Consider the following 22,507-nt stretch of genomic DNA (forward strand, 5'->3'; position numbering starts at 1 on the left):
TTGACTTTGTGTTATATTTTTATAGAAAGAACTAACAAAAATTCAGATAACATCACATTTTCTAATTGATATACATAGGTTCCATATAGATCCCAGCATTAATTTTTGGGATTAAGTACGATATGGGTGATATTTTTGTTCAGAATTTTGAGAATCAGATGTTATCAGACAGACTCATTATAAGAACTGTGTTCATAACGTCTATGAGATCTATTGCCATAAAAATTACAATAATAGTGTTATACAGACTTTTATACAATATTGTATCATAATTTGCTAAGTTAAAACTTTAAAATAATCTTCTCAATAGTATCAATATTAAATGTTATTGAGTTTAACATACTCTGAAATCTATAACTTTAAAAGATTGAAACTAAAATTATCACTCTTAATTTGAATAAAGAAGATATATCAATTAAAGTCAAGTGTGCTGAAATGCTCATTGGCCACAAAAATGTGCGGTGAATATATGAATAAATAAATAATAACTTTATACATTCTTACCACTATACTGCCTGAAAGATTAGTGAAGCACACGTAATAACAGTGCGAACTTGTGACATGGAATAAGTCAAAAGTATCAGCATCCGCTGAGATGCTACCCTCGTTTCATTGAAATAGCATACTTAAACTTATAATAACTGACAGAAAGTCCTAAACAACTAATAGCGTGCTAGCTTAAAGAGTTATATTCAATTTCAATTAACTTGTAGAAACAAAAGAGGTATGTCAATATATGCTGTTATTATATTTATTTATTCGATAGTATTAAGAAAGCATTGCGTAAAACAACAGTGTATGTGTACACGTACTTGTAAATCGTTCTTCTATTGCACTACCTTTAACGATGAATGTAAGTTTGAATGTTGGTTATACAAACAAACTATTGCTTTTTCGTTAATGTAGTTTTGAAATTTTATAACTTTCTTTCTTTTTTTTACAAAAGACACTAGATCACTCAGCTAAATAGTATTTAGCATTTCAAAGGATCGACAAACAAATCAGGCCGTATTATCACATTTGTTTCTACATGCTCCAAATTTATAATTATATTCTAAAGTGGAATACTCTTTTCATTGTTGAACGAGATATGCGATATATTACGAAATTTTAAAATGTCTAAAAACAACAAAAAAAATCGAAGGTAAAGTGAGACAGATCCCATACTTACAAATTAAACTACAACATTGATAGCATTTATGCCCCTTGGCTTTACATGGCTTGGTGTTGAGGGCACTCTTACTCGCAATCTGCGGGTTCAAGTCCTGCTACCGAATATTCTCGTCCTTTCAACCGTCGGGGCATTATGATGTAATGGTCAATCTCATTATTTGTTAATAAAAAGTAGTCCAAGAATTGGCAGTGGGCAGTGCTCACTAGTTGCCTTTAGTCAAACATTTCAAACTTTAGAACGGATAGCGCAGATAGTCCTCGAGTAGCTTTGCGCTAAGTTCAACAAACAAACGAATTTATGGTCTTAGTAGCAGCGGAATGCAATAACCATTAAAAATAATTTAATTTTATGATTACTATAGATGTCAAACCAGCTGCATTAACTAGTTCATATCTACAGCTACCCTGTGTTTTGGGGGAGAGGTAAATCTCCACTTTGTTTATACAAACAAGAAAAAGAGAACTAAAGAACAATTGTCCACTTTTCTTATAGACAGCTCATTTCTCTTAACCTAAAAAAAGATATGAAACTGCTACTTGTAATATGAGGTAAAAGAGTGTCTAGATATGTTCAGAAATCTGTGAAAAGGGGCGTTCCAACATCAGAAAAAGCTGTGGCAACACCCTAGATTTGTCCAAAAGTCTGTTCTTGTGTATATAGTAAATGAAGTGTCACTTCAGTCTTTTTTTTTTCCTACGTAGAGAACAGTCCGTGTATACTTCTACATAGATGCAGTGCATTACACCAATACGCTATTCCCCCACTTCATATTTTTCACCTACCCTTTGGCCTTTAGGTTACCACTTCTAACCTAATGGTTTTGGAGTGCCATTCATCATTAAATGTGTCAAAAAATATTAACTAAAATTTGTATACGCGCTACAGTTGTCAAATGAACAACATTCTACAGCTCAAATTATTATCCACCATTAAAACTATATTTCGTGACGAATCTCCTTTGTGTATGTTTATTTACATGTTTTGCTTCTGCAACAAGGAGAAAACTAAGAAAAACGACAACAACTAGAAGAGCAATAATTTTTTGACTGCTTAGTTTGCTTAATCTAAATCAGGCATGATGCTGCTGTGTTAATGAGTTGTAAATGTTAGCTATGGAATGTAAATGTGAACATTGTTAAAATTACTTTTGCAAATAAAATTCGTCTATCAAACGCCATAAGAAATGTGTTCCAGAAGAAATTTTACCAGTTTAAGTGTAATAACAAACAATATTAGATGAATTAACGGACGAATATACTAACCTTTAAAGATGTTCAAACAGATGAAATGCCTGCTAGGTTTTGCTAAAGCTGTGTTTATATATATGTCTTTGTCTATTACGACCAGAAGTTCAATGGCAATTTGACAGAATATGACAAATATTGTCCACAACACATTAAGCTAAGTGTCTGCTCATAATGATTTTGAAAAAAGAGTATATTTGATTGTTATTATAATTAGAGCTTGGATGCATGCTTGCTTTATTCAAGTGAAACAAACGTCCTTTATCGTTAGTCGATATGGTTGTGACAGTTATTACGGTGGATACACGAATGCACAAAGAATCCCAGTTTGAACCCACCATCATATAATCTGAATTTTAATGCAATTTATGTATAATATATGAAACTAGATGTACTTATTGTAAAAAATATAATAACAAAGAAGTCGGAAAACTAGATTATCATGTAATAAATTATATACATCTTAGTGGATTGTTTCTTCTTCTTCACACAATATAGTATCTATTTTATACTGGAATGTCTTTGGTTAAAACTTATGTACACATATATAAATATCATGAAAGTTTCATTACAATGCCAGAAAAATGTAACAGAGAACCAATAACGTTTCAAAAATCCGACGTAAGAGGCCAATTAGAGTTGTCTTAAAGTGGTTTCACTCTGACCGCTTTACTCGACTTTCTTATAATTTCGTGTTCTCTTGAGATGACGCAGTTTTTTAAAAAAAACAAAAACTTTTAAACAATTAACGTGACATCCCTAAGTTCCATTTAAAAAATATGAAAGTATATTAACTGGAAGAGCGAAAATTTATACCATAAGAATAAAGTAATCTAACATTTGAACGTAGAAAAATGTTAAAAGCATCACTTCAGCCACTTAAGAAAAACTAATCCATTGAGTTTTTTTTATTCCTCTTATTTGTCTGTTGTACAGAAATATATTTTTTCACGTGGTTCAACTATAAATAATGATTTATCAAAGACTTCAGACTTATCAAAATTACCTAAAATTATTACATATAAACATATATATATATATATATATAACATTCATTCTACTAAACCTAAAATAACTACCAAGATAGATAGATAACATTCATCATTTAATGAAGTAAAACATTTTTACCAATGTAATGATTATTCAGGTGTTAATCACACAATGGATTTATGTTTAACTTGTTCGCTGTTTTTTCTTTAAATTACTATTTATTTTGTTTGATTTATACAATCTTATTTTTTATTACATTAAAGTAAAAGATGATTGTGTTAATTACGAAAAATAAATGTAAATTTATTGGGAAAGATGAATTGACATTGTTGAAAAGAAATTTTACCTTATCAACCCGTTATAAAATCAGAGTATGCCTTACATGTATCTAAATGAAACACTTTTTAAGTTTTCAAGTCCTAAAAAATAGCATGTCTGATTCTACAGAGGAAAAAGCAATATTATAAAAAATCTACTGTTTTTACAGAAGAGTTGATTGTGTTCCCTTAAATAAAAAGTTCTTTAAAATAAACTGAAAAATATAAATTATTATTGGAGAAACGTAATGTAATAACACTCAAATGATATTTTACAATTTCGTCACTTAATGTCCCCGATTGGGTCAGTGGTAAGTTAAAGTACTTGTAATGCTAAAATTTTGGGTTTGGTACCTCGTAATAACTATGCTGTAGCAAACCAAATCTTTGCTTAGTTTAGAAACTAAATTCTATATAATATTCTTAAATTAAATTAATAAAGTCTATGGAAATCAACTTGCAGAAATATTAAGAGCAAATGTAAAGTTGATTTTTAAAAGTCGAAATGACAAAACAATTAATTAGGGTAGCGGATTTGGAAAACTCCAAAATAAAACAGGAACTTTTTAAATTTCATTCTTAACTAGCTCATAAGTAGTGGCATTTCTGTTACATTCATTTTATAATATATCGCTGGTAACAAAAGTCAACTACAGTAACCGAATATTTAGGAAGAATAGCATTAATATTACTTGTTTTTGAAACACTGTAGAGTAACTTGTTCAAAATCACGTTTTCTTACTTTATATTTATCGGCGTTACTGCCCTAAATGTGGTCGTACTTAGCAGCAACATTAATGCAGTATACCATCGAAAATCTTGATTTATTTGAAAACTTGCTATAATATTAATATTTATTTCTGATCAGAACAGGCTATGCACTTAAAGCTAAATCAAAAATCAACTAGACAATTAGTTTAGTTAATTAAATATACTTTTCTTACTTTCCACCTTCAAAGATTAGAATGCATTTTTTCATTAGTTTGTTACCCTCGCTGTTAGCGATATTTTCGGCCTCTTGGACTTAATAAACATAAAAAAAATGTTTTGTAAAAGTTAGCTTTTAATTAATTCTGATAATTATTTTTGGAAATAATACGTCTTGATAAAGGAAACATGTAGTTTTGAAAATCTGTTACGATACATAATATGTTTGTGAGATGTTAACACAATATTTTGTTGATAACAGAAAGTATATCATTCTTTAATATGGTTTTACAGTATTCGACAAAGCTCTCTTACTTATACTATTTGATTTATTTATGTGAAGCTAAAACTTAAAATCACTTTTTCATAATTAACTTTGATTTTTTTAAGTTATCTCATTTCTCTGGAGAAAGTATTATTACAAACTATTTGTATATTGGTTGTCGATATAACATCATGGATGAATATTTTAATTTTTTTCGAAGACTTCGTAGCCAGTTGCACCTGTTCTTTCATGATAATATGCACAATAAGTGTATCCATTGCCATATTTTAGTAAGAACTTACATTTGATGGTTTAACAGGCGGTGCCTCCACTGAAATTATCTTATTTCGGATGAAGATTGTTATAAAAATTTCGATTCCAATAACTTTTTAAATTTGGGGTTCAGTACTTCGTAATTTATTTTCTGAAACTAAATTTCAATTGTGAATGTGAAGGTTTTTAACATAATATCTTTGACAACTTTTCCTATGTTAGTTTGTCCGAACATTGCAGCAGAGATGTTTTGTCTAAATCACATTTTTAATTCCTTACACTATGTTCATCAATTTTAAACAAGAATGTGGACGTAGTTATAAACAAATATAACATACACGCATATATATGACATAAATACACACACACATACATATATATATATATATACAAATAAATAAATATGTTCAAAAATGCTATTTTTTTACTAAAAACACTGCATTTTAGGTTATACTCAGTAGTTTATAGAAATATATATATATTGTTAACTATGAAAAATTTTCTTATCGTAACCCGAGTTTGAATTACTAAATTTAAATATTTTCTTAAAAACGTCATGTTATGCATTAAAATTATTCTGTTAAACAAACTTACTCTATGCATGACTCTAACCCAATGCCTCATTATTAGTTTTTGCTTATGCAGGAAATATTCAGATCCTTTTGAATTTCCAATATATTTTAAACAGGCGCTCCAATACTATAATTACAGTTCTTATGGTTCTTTCTGCTTAGAGTAACTATATGTAATATGAGAAAAAAGTACGTATCTCATACGAATTCAAACACAAGAAACTTATTAGAAAATTGTACTGTAGAAGGATAGGCTTATCGCAAATGTTTGTCATAAGTGAAGTGTTCGATCATTATGGTTTCAGTATTTTGTTGTTAGTTTGATTGAAAAAAATAATAATAAAATAATAGAAAATAAAATAACCTGCGCTATTTGGAAATTAGTAGTATCAGATGTCAGTCCTAAACTCGTTAAAAATTGTTCCACTAAACTCGTGAAAAATTATATTTAAAATGTCCAAACAAATCTAAAAAAAGAAAAAGTTACGAACCAGAGTGAATATTCCGCTTGCAAAACATCCTCTTCTGATAGACTTGAAACAACAACAGGAAGTCAGTATAGCCATTTTCTATGAGTTGTGCGAATCTACTGAAAGATGCAATGTGATCCGATATAAGATGCTGATGTCTTTGAACTCTTCAGTGACCATGTTTAATTAGGCCTAGATGCATTCTTCATGGCATCCACGTGCTCTGTGATCGTCTGGCAACGTTTACTCAGGTTTTATAATCAAGCCTACAGAAGAAGAAGCGCTCTTGCACCGAGTCGCTTACCCTCGCAACCAGGATACGATTAAACATCCCGTTTGTCGATCGATCTAGGATTCGCGCTTACGTCTTCTGCAAGGAAAACACTTGTGTTGCGAAGGAAGTTTCTAAGCCGTAATTAGTACCACGACATTTATCTCTACGATAACGACTATTTGAAAGTGTTTGAACAACCCACCTAAAGAAAATACAGGAACAAATACAGGATGAATGCTTTAATCCACTTGAAAAATCGTAGCATGAATTATATATTACCATATTGAAAGGGAAATTTAGGTTTTATAACTTTATAAAATAATTATATTGATGTTGCCAATGGGATATGACATACAAAAAAAGGGTTTTTAAATCTAATTTTACTTACATTATAGAGTCACTGTACCTCAGTAATTACCTGCCCTACTCAAAACCAAGCTCCAGGCGATTCAGCGGTAAATCTGGGGATTATAATGCTAAAAATCAGGTTTTATGCCCACCGTGGGTATAGCACAGATAGTCCATTATATACCATTGCACTTAACAACAAAACAAATAAACTTAGAACTAAGCAATAGCTGAAACTTCTGAAAAACTTCCCTCGTCAAATATCTTTTGTAATAATATTCAGTTTTCGTATGTCCTGAAAATGCGCATGTGTTTCGACGGAAGTAAACAAAAGGTGTATGTAAATATAATTTAGTAGAAATTTTGAATGATATATTAAAAGCTTATCAAATATTTTAAAATGTCTACCGTTAGGTCATAGAATAACATTAAAAGCTTTTTTATTGATAGTATTAAGTGCGGTAAACATTACCAAAACATATATAATGACAAAATACAACATCAAATTATTATAAATAGCGTCTGTAACCTTATATCAGTTCATATTAAACATTCAGTAACTGGTTGGCCTTCCTTGTACTCTAACAACCTCTGCAAGGCGACGTGTCATGCTGTCGATGAGGTTATTGATGAAATCCACCGTGATTTCATACCAACTTGTCACTATAAGACGATGCAACTCAGCTACATTAGCTGGTTTAGGGTCGTGGTTAGCAATGTTCCAACTCAGTTCTGCTCAACAGTTCTCAATGGGATTACATCTGGAGACTTTGCTGGCCATGGCAATATTGTAACGTCCTCCTGGTTGAGTACGTGCACTGTGAGCAGTAACATTGTCATTTTTGAACAAAAAGTTATTGCCCTATTATATGACAGAAATATTGACTCCATGTGATGCCTTTAGGCGGCGCCATTGACGTTTCTCTGGAGGTTATAAAGAGCAGTTTTTCCACCATGATAAAAAGCTGCCTAAAAATGTACTGCACCACCTCCTATGTGTTCCCTGTGGGAAAAACAATCTTCCCTCGTCCGTTCTTCAGGCAAACAATGAAAAGACCACATGTCGCCAGTGTTCTAACTATAAGTTGGCATTCAAGTAACATGGTGAATTCCGGTTAATATCGGTTTGCAGATAGCCCTTCTTGTAAAATAACCTTGTTTGGTCAGTCTCCTATTCACTGTTCTTCTCGATACCCTGGGATAAATGTTTTCATACCATTCCTCTCGTAAGATGGATGTTGCAGGACTTCTTTCGACTTTGACGTGATCAAAACACGGTCATCTAGGGGAGTAGTTTTCGGCGTCTACCAGTAGACTTTCCTGGAACAGAGTTTCCTGTAGTGTGGATTTTCAGGATTTTGGATACAGTACACTAGGGGTACCCTACTGTTTTGGCAATGTCCGTTTGTTTCATATAATTTCTGTGTATATGTGTGTTTTAACGAACAAATGTTCAAAACAACTTATACAGACCAGAATAACTACTCGTACATACTTGTTCGATCTTACGCTACCTATTCTGTTACTACTCGGTCATTTACTCAACAACTACTCTATGCACGTAGACAATAACATATATATAGAAAAGTATGCAAACAATTTGGCCAAGAATGTATTAGACCAGGAATGAATATACTAACCTGACAATGTGATCTTATAACATTATTTAGATATAACGATTGGTTTTATTATGTTGTCTTTTCCTCGTGGTTAATCCAGTTTAGTAACGTAATCATTTTCCCTACAATTCAAGAGTTTAAGTTTCGTAATTTCAGCTTTCAAGTATCCTTATAATGTTTCCAACGTCTTCTAACATTTACAAAAGTATACAGCAAATAACTGAACCTTTTTGAACTATATGCGAACGTTTTTACTTTCATTAAATTGCCAACATCGGTTGGGTTTTATCAGATATACTTCTTTTGTCATTTTATCGTATATCTAAATTGTGTAAAAAATATTATAGATGTGCAAAACAAACATTAACTGTAAATATAATTCGGCATTGAAGTGTAACTGCTCATCGTTATCAGAAATGTCCGCATATCAGACATACCGCTGTGCCACTGGGGGGCTATCAGAAATGAACAGGTTCCTCAGTGGCACAGCAGTATGTGCGGACTTACAACGCTACAAACCGGGTTTCGATACCTGTGGTGGGCAGAGCACAGATATCCTATTGTGCAGCTTTGAGCTTAATTACAAACAAAAAAGAAATGAACAATGTTCTTGGTAATATCCAAGGGATATTCATATCTAAGTTAGAATATCAAATAAAATTGGTACACAATGTGTTTGCTCTCGTATATTTTTTTCTGTACAGTTCTTTATATACGCTACAGATTTTTTAGACAAAAACATCATTTGTCTTGTATTTCTTTCTACTACTACAAAAGTTTCCATTGTGTGTCTCAGTTTACAATCAATAGTTCCAGATAAAGGGGATTAGTTTATATGATTTTTTTTAACTTCAAAACCTATGTGATATATGCTTTGTTTCTTCGTTTGCTATTATTGTAATAATGGAATTTAAATTTCTGTAAAGGTGTGTTAAAAATACTTTAAATGAATTAGTGTAAATAAATGAGATTTTATTAGTTTCACTAAAACATAGAAGCGAAGTGACACAAAGAAATATGATGATCTATAACAAAACTCTTATTGTTGGCTTATCTTGAACATTTTGGGAAAATGTATAAAATAATTATCACTTTCAAACTGTATACAAAGGCTTTATGTTTTATTAACATTTTTATAGGTTTTAGATATACACTAGTTTTAGCAGTGCTCTAATGTGAAACTTTACTTTGCATTTTGTATATGTAAAGAAAAAGTAAATTTTGTACTTTTAACATTAAGTCTAACATTCAGGTATACCATATAGCCACAGTAACAAAATAACAAACTCTAATGTAATTAAATTAAAAAGTTTAAGTTATTAAGATGTTCTTTCAACCGTATATTTGTACTTCATTGTAACTTAGGATATTTTTAGTCTACATGTACGTGCAATTCTAGTTAGTAGATGGTAAAATAGCAAACATGGGTAGATTGAGTTATTTTTAATTATAACTCAATTAAGTTCAACATACTTGAACATACCAATTACATCTAGTGTTCGAACGATATGTTTTCTCCTACATATTTCCGCATATAATACCCACAGATTTTTGATATATGATTATCTAGACATTTGATATGAGTAAAGTTTAAGGTTAACAGTGAAGCAATAACTGATAAAAAGAGATAGTTTGTTTCTGACGTCGAATGTATCAGTATCCATGTTTCACTAAACAACGAACGAAGATGTAACTGTACAACTATAACAGAATATACTAAGTAGATTTTTTTCATTTGTCGTCTCTCGCAAAAGAATCCCAGGAAAATGACAAGTGTCGTCAACTCGAAAATGTCACGCTTCAGTTTTCATCTCATATTTTTAACATTGCATTATGTGCTTCAAAACTTGAACGTAAAATAATCCACTAATAAAAAAACTCTTGATTTCATTGAGGAGCCGAATTTTCTATTCAGCGCGTGCTTAAATGTTATATTAGGTCGTATGATAATATTTTTTCTAATAAAAAACAGCTTAAATGATACTTCTAAAAAAAGAAAAATCTAATCTCAGTGCATAAAATATTATATTATAAAAAACAATTTGGGAACATGAATGATATCACAATACGACATGTAATTTATGTTGTTATCCAACCGGCGTAATGGGTTCTGATTTTGAGCGAAGGGTCTCGTGAAAATCGTCATACCACATTTAAAGAGTAGTAAAAACTTTAATGTATGCTCTTCTCACTAGAAAAAACATATTGTGCCAGAGAAGAAGGATGTAATTAAAATAATTATTGCTCTCATTCCGATGTATTTTAAAACTTATTACGATTAACAATGTTGATTGATTACGTGTCACACAGGCATGATAACAATTTATGGCTAATAAAAAAAAAAACGCATATGCATATCGAATCATATTATTACGTAATATGAAAAGATAAAATACTAACTGTGTTTTTCTCAAATAAAACATTTTGAAATAATATTTTCCATAAGTAAATAATAATATGCAATGAATATGGCAAATAATAAAGAAATGAGTAAGGTACATCTCAGCAGAGTGCGAATTCTGCGCCGATTATTTGACGATCTATAAAAAGTAGTTACTTCTGTGTAAACCTCAAAGATTGACGCTTCTTACCTTTCCTTTCCTTAACGAAATCAATGAACTATAGTGAGTTGGATGTCGTAGGGTAGGTACAAATTAGAAATAAAGAAAATATAAAGTTTAATTAATTATACATTTGTTTTAATATATTACTAAGAACATGCATATTTGTCACTGTATTGCTCAGTGTCTGTTTTCTCTATTTCGACAGTGGTTTAATTATTTACATTATTATCAATACTTTAAGGAAGTAGTCTGAATAAGTTTGATTTGCCATTCTCACATTGACAGTGAAGACATGAGTCTTTAAATGTTTATTCCACACTCTATCTCACAAAACACACTTGTAAGTTTTTCGTAAAATTCAAAACGTACACCAAAAGATTTTCATGTCACTTATTCCTTATTTCAAATTAGAGTACAGGCTTTATTTGCTTACAATGGTCACTCAAGTATTTTCTGTCTTTACACAGCATGATTCAGTTTATGACTGGAATAATTTATACGTTGAACAAATCTGTGTAATAAAATCAGAACGAGTCTATCCAAACTATGATTTGCATCAAAAATATAAGCTGTTTTTTGAGTAGCGTGCTAAGTTTCATTATTTGCTATGTGTACTTAGTGATAATACCGTTACTTGTTTGCCTTCAGTTAATTCTATAATAATGATCATCTCAAATGGAACTGTGTTTATTAATCAATTTGCTCAATAATCATTCTCCTGAAAACTCAATCGACAAATAACATCAATAAACGTTTACGCAAACGTGAGAAAACGAAATCACTTTCATTTTCTTGATTAATGATAGTACAATATAAATTAGTGTAATATTCATGAAAGACGAACGTTTGTTTTTATCTTGAAATATGTTCAGACAACTGATATTTATATTTTTTGGAACATAGCTGCTATGTTTATGAAATGCAGATCACAAGATAGCGACTCAACCTTCTAGCTAGCACAGTAAATTGACGCCACAGATCCAAAGTCCATAACTTTCATCTCTTTCTCGCGCATCTATAATGATAATACAATGCATATATCGGTGTGTTTTGTTCAGCTTAAAGAGAAAAACACGAAAATAAATATGATAATATTGTGAATAACAACGAAATAATCATCATTGTATGCTTTTATTGTGCTTAAATGAATTTATATTTATGTTCTTATATTCACACCCAAACATTTTAATTCAGCCAAGAAATTTTTACCTTGTTATACGTTACACAGTGTCTCGATACCTTTCAGTTGAGAATAAATATACATTTTTCTAAGTACTATCTTCAATGAAAATTTGAAAGTAATGTTTTACTTTAATTTAAGAAAATATCCTTGTTTTACCACTAAAGTCCAGTGTCTTATACAGACTTTTCTTTATTAGAAAGTTTATTCTATAAAGACAAACAAACTACTTTTTTCATTGCTTTGCAATATATATTATTATTGTGTTTACGATGATATTTCAAAAATATTATATTGTATTTTTAAAAGGCAATAAAAAAATCAAAAGAAAAATCTAAAAAGTACTTATCACAGTTATATTTGTTTGTTTGTTTGCAGTTAAGCATAAAGCTACACAATGGGCTATCTGTGTTGTGTCCACCACGAGTATCGGAACATGCTTTTTAGCGTTATAAGCATTCAGACTTATCGCCATGCCACTGGGGGCTCCGGTAATGTTAACCTGTACGTAATTTTTAGGTGATAAATAAAGGGAATATAATAGTTAAACAAATTACTACTTGTGCACAATTTGTACTGTTATAAAAAATACATAGGTGTCTTTTTTATAGAAAAAAAAGAGAATAGCTTTGTACAAACACTATTTATCTAAATGAGCTCACAAGGTAATCCAGATTTATATCAAGTTCAGAATTTTTAGAACTTAATTTAATAGAACGTTTACTAGTTAACACCTTCTAGGTGCTTCTAAACATTTTGTTTTTATTTCCACCCATACTTTGGAATTCCCACATTGCTATGTATTAAGACAACCTATGTCTTTTTTACTGGTTCAATAATGACAAGTTCAGAATACATTGAAGGATAAAAGTACCAGAGTATGATACAACCATGATTTTAAATTCCTCAGGTACACGGAATATATACAAATAGTTAATAAAGTCCACGAATTAATAATGTTATAGCCCATATACTTCTATTAGTAAGTGTATTACAGGATAAAAATGCAAAGGCTTTGCTAAATATAAAAACCAATAACAAAGAAGATACACGTTTTTTGCTCAATACATTTCGGTAATGTTTCTTGATATTAATTAAAACTTTTAGATAAAAAAATGTAGTAAAAAGCAGCTCTATTCTTTTATAAATTAAAATAAATTGCAGTTTTCATTGCAAAAACACATTTGTGTCATTCATTGTTAACTAACTATTTTGTCGGTAATAGCAACTGAATGACACTAATGATTATTACACCAATCAGTAATTTGTGTCTTCTTGAAAATATTAAAAATTGGTCTTGTTTTGGTTGAGCAATCTGCAAACAAAACAAAATCGATAAATGTTTTTTTCCTGAAAATAGTTACCTACATTCTTACTTCGATATGGAAATAATACAAGTTAACACTGGGATCGTAAATGTTAAATTAAATTTAAAATCCCTCACTTTGTCACACAGCTTTATTTGGAAAATTGCCTAAACATATTTTTCAACAAATACTTTCAAATATGCCCAAGTATTTCCCCATTGGGATAGTCATCCGCTTGAAATACTCAATATGATAGCGCTTACTGATCAGAAAGGCACTCGAGAACATCTGGTGAACGTAACTTCACGTTAATAGCGTACCTCTTATAATGATGAGCAATTTGTATAGAAGATTACGAATTATGTATGCAAAAAGAGATTTTTGAAAACTCAAAATAATGCACTTTTTGTTAGCCGTGGTATGAAATTTTCCCAAACAGAAATATTTAGCATATGTTTGTATTGAAGAATATTCTTAGTAGTGTGAAGTTAACAATGAAATATGACAAAATGAAATATGGAATTCTCTCAAACTAAAAAGTTATATAATGAGTTCGGATTGAACTGTTTTTTAGCGCAAAGCCTCACAGTGAGATATCTGTGATGTTTTCATCGTAGGAATCGAATCCTGTAGTCTAACATTATAAATGGGTATGGCATACTTCTGTTTTAAATGTATTTATAACTACTTGATTACGAGGAACCCATTTTTTAGAAAATAAAATTTGGAGACGGCTTGAATGGGTAATGAAAGAAACTTTATTACAAATGTACAACGTTTCGACAACATTATGTCATCATCATGACACAATCTTTTCGAAACGTTGTATATTTGTAATAAAGTTTCTTTCATTGCCCATTCAAGCCGTCTTCAAACTTAATAGTTATTTGTTAGTTTCAACACATTATTTAAGTTTGGAATAATGAATCATTTTGGTTGAAAAAATTAATAAACCTCGTAAAATAACTTTCATATAATTTAGGTTTTTTATTATACATCAGGCCAAAGTTATTACTACAATATATGAAGTTATATTCTCTAATCTATTAACAAACTGGTTCATATCATATTGATTAATCTCAAGAACTGGCTTCAACGCATCCGGACATATTGTTGCCATAAATTAATGTAGCTTCACTGAGAATTCCTGAATGCTTCACTGGCTTGAAAAAGAGTTTAAAAACTTCAACACTTAAAAAAAATTAACTAGAATTTAATGAAATGAATTGTATAGTAGCATAGCAGCCAATGCCCTGGCTCAGTACCATTCTTTCATATAAAAGTACATTTATCGAAACCAAAACCAGTTAATACTGAAATCGTAGATGTCTTTAAAAAAGTTAAGTATTTTTATATTAAACATTGGTTAAATAAAAATAGAATGAGGACTGAAATGATATATTGTGGTGCACTGTTTCTAATAAAACTCATTATTATTATATGCACGGTCAGTTTGTTTTTGTTTATGTAATATTTTAGACAACTCATAGAAAATTACACTTTTTTAGATAAATCAATAACAATACTTCTAATTACTATGTACATGTTTACAAATAATTTTTATTCATATCTTTGCATTGGATGAAAGTTGAAAATGTTGAACAATTGAAACTTAATTTAATTTGTTTAACCATTTATCATGTACTTATGTATCTAATATCCATATGAAATAACCTCGTGAATTTAGATACCAAGAAATGTGAAAGAAATTATAGTTTTAGTTGTTGATGCTACGGACACAATATATAAACAGTTTTGTTCATTTGAATAATCAGTTGTACAACAACGCAATTTTTTATTCAACATTTCAGAAGTGTCTGCCTTTAAAATTTAAAAATAGATGCCCATAAAGGTAAAAATAAAGATAGGAAACGTTCCGGTCTAACAGACAGAAAATGTACTTAAAATTTGTCTGTCATCTTACTTTATTTATGATTGAATAAATAAAATTTATGTTTGACATTAAATTAAATATTTGCATCAACGAACATGATGAACTAGACATAAAAAAGTATGCTTTAACTTACTTGAATTTGAATGTTATTCACAGATATTCGAATAATTAGTGCTGTATTATTTCTGTAAAAGCTTCCTTATTTTATAAAAATTTAAACACAATAAACATCTTACCGCAACTGTGCAGGCAATAATACTACATTTGTACCATGACCTGCATGTATAAAACAAAGTGTTTTGTCTATCTTAAGGAGTTTTATTGTTTCTACAATCACAGATCTATGTTTAAACTTCTTAAACAACTTGTCATCTTGCCTCAAGCGAAACACGAAATAATGTGTAGTGACAGATCCCTTTAAACATGTGAGTAAGGTTATTCATGCATTTAACACTATTGGATAACTTTTTGGAGAACTTCTGTAGAATTTACCTCGGACTTCTTTAAAGGATTCTGTATGATACCCCACTCTTGGAGATATATGATGCGTAAATGTATTTTGTTTCGACACTCTATTACTAGCTAAAAGGCGCAAACGATCTAATACCCAAGTTTTAGCGTAGGATAGCGGGAATACTTGAATGACAACCTTTGTTTTTTTTTCAAATTCGTAGAGTAATTTACAATAAAAACAAAATTAAGTTGGCAAAGAAGTAACAAAAAAAAGAAAAACTTAACACTCTGTCAAGACTGTCGATTTAAGGTTATTCGTGCGAGACAAGAAATGTCACAAAGGGTTTTCTTTGGAATAGATAACATTTCCTTGTCTTCTAAGTACAACAACGCGTAACATGGATATATATATATGTGTGCATTTTATGAAGTTTAAATTGGTATCAAACTAAGTGATGTCCTACCTTGGAAACAAACAATTAATCTCAGTGAGTTTTTATGCTTCTCTGTATTACTGTTATTTTATGACATTCGGCCAAGCAAGATTACTATATACATATATGAAACAGGAAAGTCGAGAAATTGCGAAATTTAGCACAATAAAATAATGATGTTTAAAATACAAAAGATGTAAAAATATGGTACACTTTTCCACGTAAGGAGCTATGTAGTTAAAATAACTATACGTTTGAAGAGTTACATGAATCGCCGTTCATTAGTTGATCAGCGGTAAGTTTACGGACTTGCAACACTAAGATCTAGAGCTTGTTTCCCCCTGGTAGACAGAGCATTTACAACGTTTTGTGTAGTTTTTCGATAAAACAAGCAAACGTTCTATGAATTCTCCTTTTTTATTCATCTCAAAACATTTCCGCAAGCATTCCTAGCGACTGTGTTTCTACAGATCTTTTCTATATCATCAACTTTTATATAATGTTATGACTTCGAAAACCGATCTGTGGACTCAGTACTGTATTAACTTGGACGCATTATAATATCATGTTTCACAAATAAAAATTACTCATGTTGCATGCATAGAAAATCATTAAGTTTCGACTCACATAACGTTTTAACACAATAGAGGACTCTCTTTTTCTTTTAATGCAAAGCTGCATAACGGGCTATCTGTGATCTGCCCACCATAGAGATCAGATCCCAAGGTTTTAGCATTATAAGTTTTGAAGCTTACCACTGAGCTACAGAAGGCATTTGAATATAGTAAAATTAATTTTAATGTGTTAGAGAAATTAAATACAAAACATATAATAAAAAAATATACAGCATGATACAATTTTAAAATACGAAAAGGATTAAAATTGCTATAAGGGAAAAGAGCAATACGTAATCAACGTTTCATCTATTTTAACTTCATCAAAGTTTTATTGAATTTATTCTAAGAATATGACATTCATGGTGACTCATAAAGCAAGTCGGTCCCAATAGATATTGTTTGATTGAAACATTAACAACATATTGCTCTTTCCCCTTACAATAACTGGAATTATATATGTTTTTTTTTAAATACAGAACGTAACACGATGAAACTGAATGAGCGCTGGTTCTCACGTACATACTCCATTATTAACGGTATACGACTGGCCTTAATAGATTTCACACAGAGAACGAATTAAATACAGAACGTAACACGATGGAACTGAATGAGCGCTGGTTCTCACGTGCATACTCCATTATTAACAAACTGAATGAGCGCTGGTTCTCACGTACATACTCCATTATTAACAAGCTGAATGAGCGCTGGTTCTCACGTACATACTCCATTATTAACAAACTGAATGAGCGCTGGTTCTCACGTACATACTCCATTATTAACAGTATACGATTGGCCTTAATAGATTTCACACATAGAACGAATTAAATACAGAACGTAACACGATGGAACTGAATGAGCGCTGGTTCTCACGTACATACTCCATTATTAACGGTATACGATTGGCCTTAATAGATTTCACACACAGAACGAATTTTAAATTTTACAATATTTGTTATTGAAATAGAAATTAATGTGCAAGGAATACAAGATTAACACTGTATATAAATGGCAATAATGAACAAGTAAAATGTTTTAAACATGTTTATTCTGTAAAAAACTACCGCTTACATCATAACTATGCAAAACATTTTTATTTAGGTTATGCGTTTAAACATCAGTACTGCAAATTGGGTTAAACTTTCGAAACACCAGTAACATTATAAAAGTTTTAAAACACGATCTCCTTCCAAATCCATTTAAACTCCTCTAATAATAGAGGAATTCTGGTGAAAAGTTTGTTAAGCTAAACTAACTGGCAATCTGAATAAGCTATTTAAGAAAATTATAGTGGTACAGGAAAGACAAATACTGGCTAATCATGACATTGTAATTACATAAGTATTTTATAGTTTTTTCATTTCAAGCTATGTCTTGAAAAGTAAAATATAATGTTTAGGACTGTTTAGATATTATATGATAACATATCCGATAGTAGGCGCTACAAAGAAACTGAAGTAAACAATTAAAAAATAATATATTTTAAGCAAATATCCATTCGATGATTAATGTCTATTATTTTTTTATAATACCTGAGTGCTCTATAAATCTATAAATAAACGTTATTATTAGTATTTGTGTAACTACGAGATACAATCTCTCTGATAACAAATAATGGCTCCGGTCTTTAATCTTCTCGGAGGGCAAAGCGTAGTTAATTCTTTGTATGGCTTTGCGTTAAAACAAAACAAACAGTAAACACAAAATCAGTCATATGTCAGTCTCCTATAAGTTAACCAAAGAAAATCAAGGATGTAGATCAAATTAGAAAGACAAATTTAGGGTTGAAGTTGTTCTTTGACAGTTTCTTCCATAGATTTTGAGATGAACCACTTTTTAATCTCTGCCAAAAATTTAATTTATTTTTAGCATAGAAATCGAGTGAACCCTTACTTTATAATTTCATACCTCTATACCATTTTACTTATAGTTATACGTAATATATTTCTAGATTATTCATTCTTGTACTTGTCGAAGAGATAAAAGATCTGTTATAACATTGCCGGTATATTATCGTGGCCTTAACGTCACTCCATTTTAAATGTGGAGAGACATTTATGGCTTTTGTGGTGTGGTCTTCAATCCTCTCCGTTTTCAAGTGAATTTAAAAACATTGCTTGTGTATATATTGAGAGATATAGTATAGGAAATATAGATTTTAACCTGGACCAAAGTTTATGTTTTAGCTAAACTCTAAAGTTGTTTTTATCAATTAATATCTTGGATTCATGTGATCTACTTTGACTGTAACTCTGGGATCGTGTGTGACTGAAGATACTCCAACTCAGACTGTGAATCTGAGTATTCATAGTTCGCAACTGATTGCGACAAAAACATACTCCGAATGTGAGGCCCTAAGTGCTCTGTAGAGGTGACGGCCAAATCCCACTATTCGGTCAGGCAAAAATATCCCAATTGTTGGAGGTGGGTGCTCTAGACAAAGTGCATTATCTTTAGTCTCTCAATTTAAATTTATGGATGACTATGCGCATATTACTTATAACACATTATACATTAGACGTAATACTTATAACACATGAAACAGTAGACGTATTACTTATAACACATGAAACAGTAGACGTATTACTTATTACACATGATACAGTAGACGTAATACTTATAACACATGATACAGTAGACATAATACTTATAACACATGATACAGTAGGCATAATACTTATAACACATGATACAGTAGACGTAATACGTATAACACATGATACAGTAGACGTAATACTTATAACACATGATACAGTAGACATAATACTTATAACACATGATACAGTACGCATAATACTTATAACACATGATACAGTAGACGTAATACTTATAACACATGAAACAGTAGGCATAATACTTATAACACATGATACAGTAGACGTAATACTTATAACACATGATACAGTAGACGTAATACTTATAACACATGATACAGTAGACATAATACTTATAACACATGATACAGTAGACGTACCTTTTCGTGAGCAAAACAAGTCATAGCATGATTTTATATTATTTTTGGACATTAATGGTATTTTGAGCTCTCTATGAAGGAATGGTGAAACTAAGATACCAGATGATATAGAATATAGCACAATGATTGGAAATGTTAGTTATATGCAATATATTTTTTACCCCAAAACATATTACGTTTCGCTGGCTTCCGCACTATATGTTATAATGTAGTGTTCCTATTTCAAATGTTTAAGCATTCTTGAAAAACAATTGTTTAAATACATTCACCGTTTGATTTATCAGCACAATAAAGCGATGCTAACGTTAGGCTTGTAAACCGTAAGTATCTATTAAAGTAATATTAACATCGTTTAATGATACTGCACATAATGAGAGTATTTTCCAAAAACTGAGTCTGTCGAAACGGAAAATTGTGTGCTAAACGCTTTATGCTAGAAATAAGCATTTAATGAGGGGAAGTAAACATGATCAAATCAATCAGACTTCCGTTTCTTCACCATTATAAAACGTTTGTATTGATCACAACATACGTAATTTTCTATTATGCTAATTTTGATTAAATTTTACTCTTTTCTTATTACGTTTTCTGAGATAAAGAAATGCCACGAAACTTCTCGGCCCAAAAGAATTATATCAGTATATTTGTGTTTCGTAGGTAATAATAACCTATTTCATTTGTATTTAGAACCAGTTTCACTAAACATTATTGGTTATAGTGTTTGAAATATTTTAATTACAATTACACTAAGAAATGCCAATTTTCATTGTCGGCTAAGTATGTGGACTTAGGACTAACTAATCCTCTAAGCTGGTCGAATGTCATAAGATAGCAGTAGACTTGCGTTTGAAGATGTATTATTTATAAACGAGGTTATTTAATTGATGTTTCAGCACACTTTTAACATTATAAATTTAAGTCTTTAGTAAATTTGTTGATAACATTAAATTAGATATTTATAGTCACTTTATTATTACACTGAATTGCCTTCATTAGAGGTTAAGTTATTTTAACTTTATTTAGTTCTGATTTATATAGTTAACTTACTCTTTCTAGAGAGTTCTCAATAAATACGAGTGTTTGATTTTTCCTATTGTGAACGCATACACACACACATACATACATATATATATATCTTCTCATGAAGAGACTTCACAAATGAAACATTGAAAGAAAATACACTTTCCAAAATGTTAAGAACTTTCAATCCTATGATATACTTCTCTCAACAGAAAATAGAGAGTGATATTGTGATACAAATAATTCTTATTAGTACCTTTTTATATTATATGTCAAATAATAATATCATAACAAGTTGGACAGCGTATATATTGGGGTCACACAGAATTAACTTTATTCACTTTCAATATTCAATGCAATTAACTAGTATGTTCGTTTTGTTCTCTTTGTTAAACTATAGTTGAACATTACTTGATAAAATGTATATCTATAATCGTTTACTAAAAACTGACAATAATATTCTCATATTTCTTTCTCCAGCAGTATTAGAACAAGCTATTCTCAATTATTCACGGTGTTGGATTTGAAGTCTACATCTGTAATACCTACAGATGTAGACTTCAAATCAAATCTGTATGATGAGAACTAATAAACGTGGAGCAGTTTTTATCAATCTGAAGAAAAAAGTCGTATAGGGCAAATTCAGTATATATACTTCGAAATTATGTTCATGTATAATGTTTAGTGCACATTATTCAATTAAATATGGTTGAAATTGGAGAATTAATATATTTTATGTGTCCTCTAAAAATGTTCTTATATTTATTAAGACCGTCATTTTCTCTTTAAGTATTTACATAACTATAACAGGAAGTTTGGTCTTTAGGTTCTGAATGTATTTAATATCTCAGAACTTTTTGCTAACATTTCAACAGCTCGTGATGGGTCTTAACGCCTACGCTTAAAAATGCCAATCATCTTTTGTTTTATTATACAACGCAACTGCTTTTCAAATATACTCTCATTATGAAAATCCTGTGAAAGTTCGAGACGCACGTTATGCTGAGTTTTCTTATCACTTATTCAGAAAACCGATCAGTTCGACGCAAATAGGCATTTAAAGTGTTAAATTCTCTTTCTTATCTTTATATTGCAGCAATAACCTTTTTATTCGCTCGCTCTTCTTATCACACAAACTTAAGATCATTTACAAAAAAAATTAAATATATCCTTAGCTTTAAATCTTATTACAGCGTACTTCGATTCACTTTTATGACTTGAAAATATAAGCTGTAGAAAAGTTTCTACATTTAGTGTTTTTGCTGCTGGTATAGCTAAATATAAGTAATAACCTATCAGAAAAGACACTGAATTAATTTTAGTTATGCATATATATATATAACTTAAAATAACCGTTTTAATCGTTAATTATCATTAAATACATTTGAAAATAATTGTTTACTTTAATGAAATAAAATTAAATTATAAGTCTTTGGATTAGCATGCTTTGAATATTTCAACTTTATTAAGGTAATAAGTTTATCATTGTTCTTGATTTTTCAACTAATATCCTACCATTCCTTACAGTTTTAGGCCTGGTATGGCCAAGTGGTTAGGACGCTCGACTCGCAATCTGCGGGTCGCGGGTTCGAAT

The 22,507-nt window shown here is 30.4% G+C and overlaps 1 protein-coding gene across 1 annotated transcript in view; it reads right to left on the reverse strand.

Moving 5' to 3' along the window:
* The window catches only part of LOC111089139, a 126,432-nt gene extending 119,906 nt beyond the window's left edge, over positions 1–6,526 (reverse strand). The window contains exon 1 of the mRNA XM_022401052.1: positions 6,254–6,526. Within this exon, the coding sequence (XP_022256760.1) occupies positions 6,254–6,328 (75 nt within the window). The 5' untranslated portion in view covers positions 6,329–6,526. The remainder of the gene's footprint in view (positions 1–6,253) is intronic.
* Between the last annotated feature and the right edge of the window lie 15,981 nt (positions 6,527–22,507).

This window comes from Limulus polyphemus, unplaced genomic scaffold (genome assembly GCF_000517525.1).
Source record: "Limulus polyphemus unplaced genomic scaffold, Limulus_polyphemus-2.1.2 Scaffold113, whole genome shotgun sequence".
Lineage (NCBI taxonomy): Eukaryota > Metazoa > Arthropoda > Merostomata > Xiphosura > Limulidae > Limulus > Limulus polyphemus.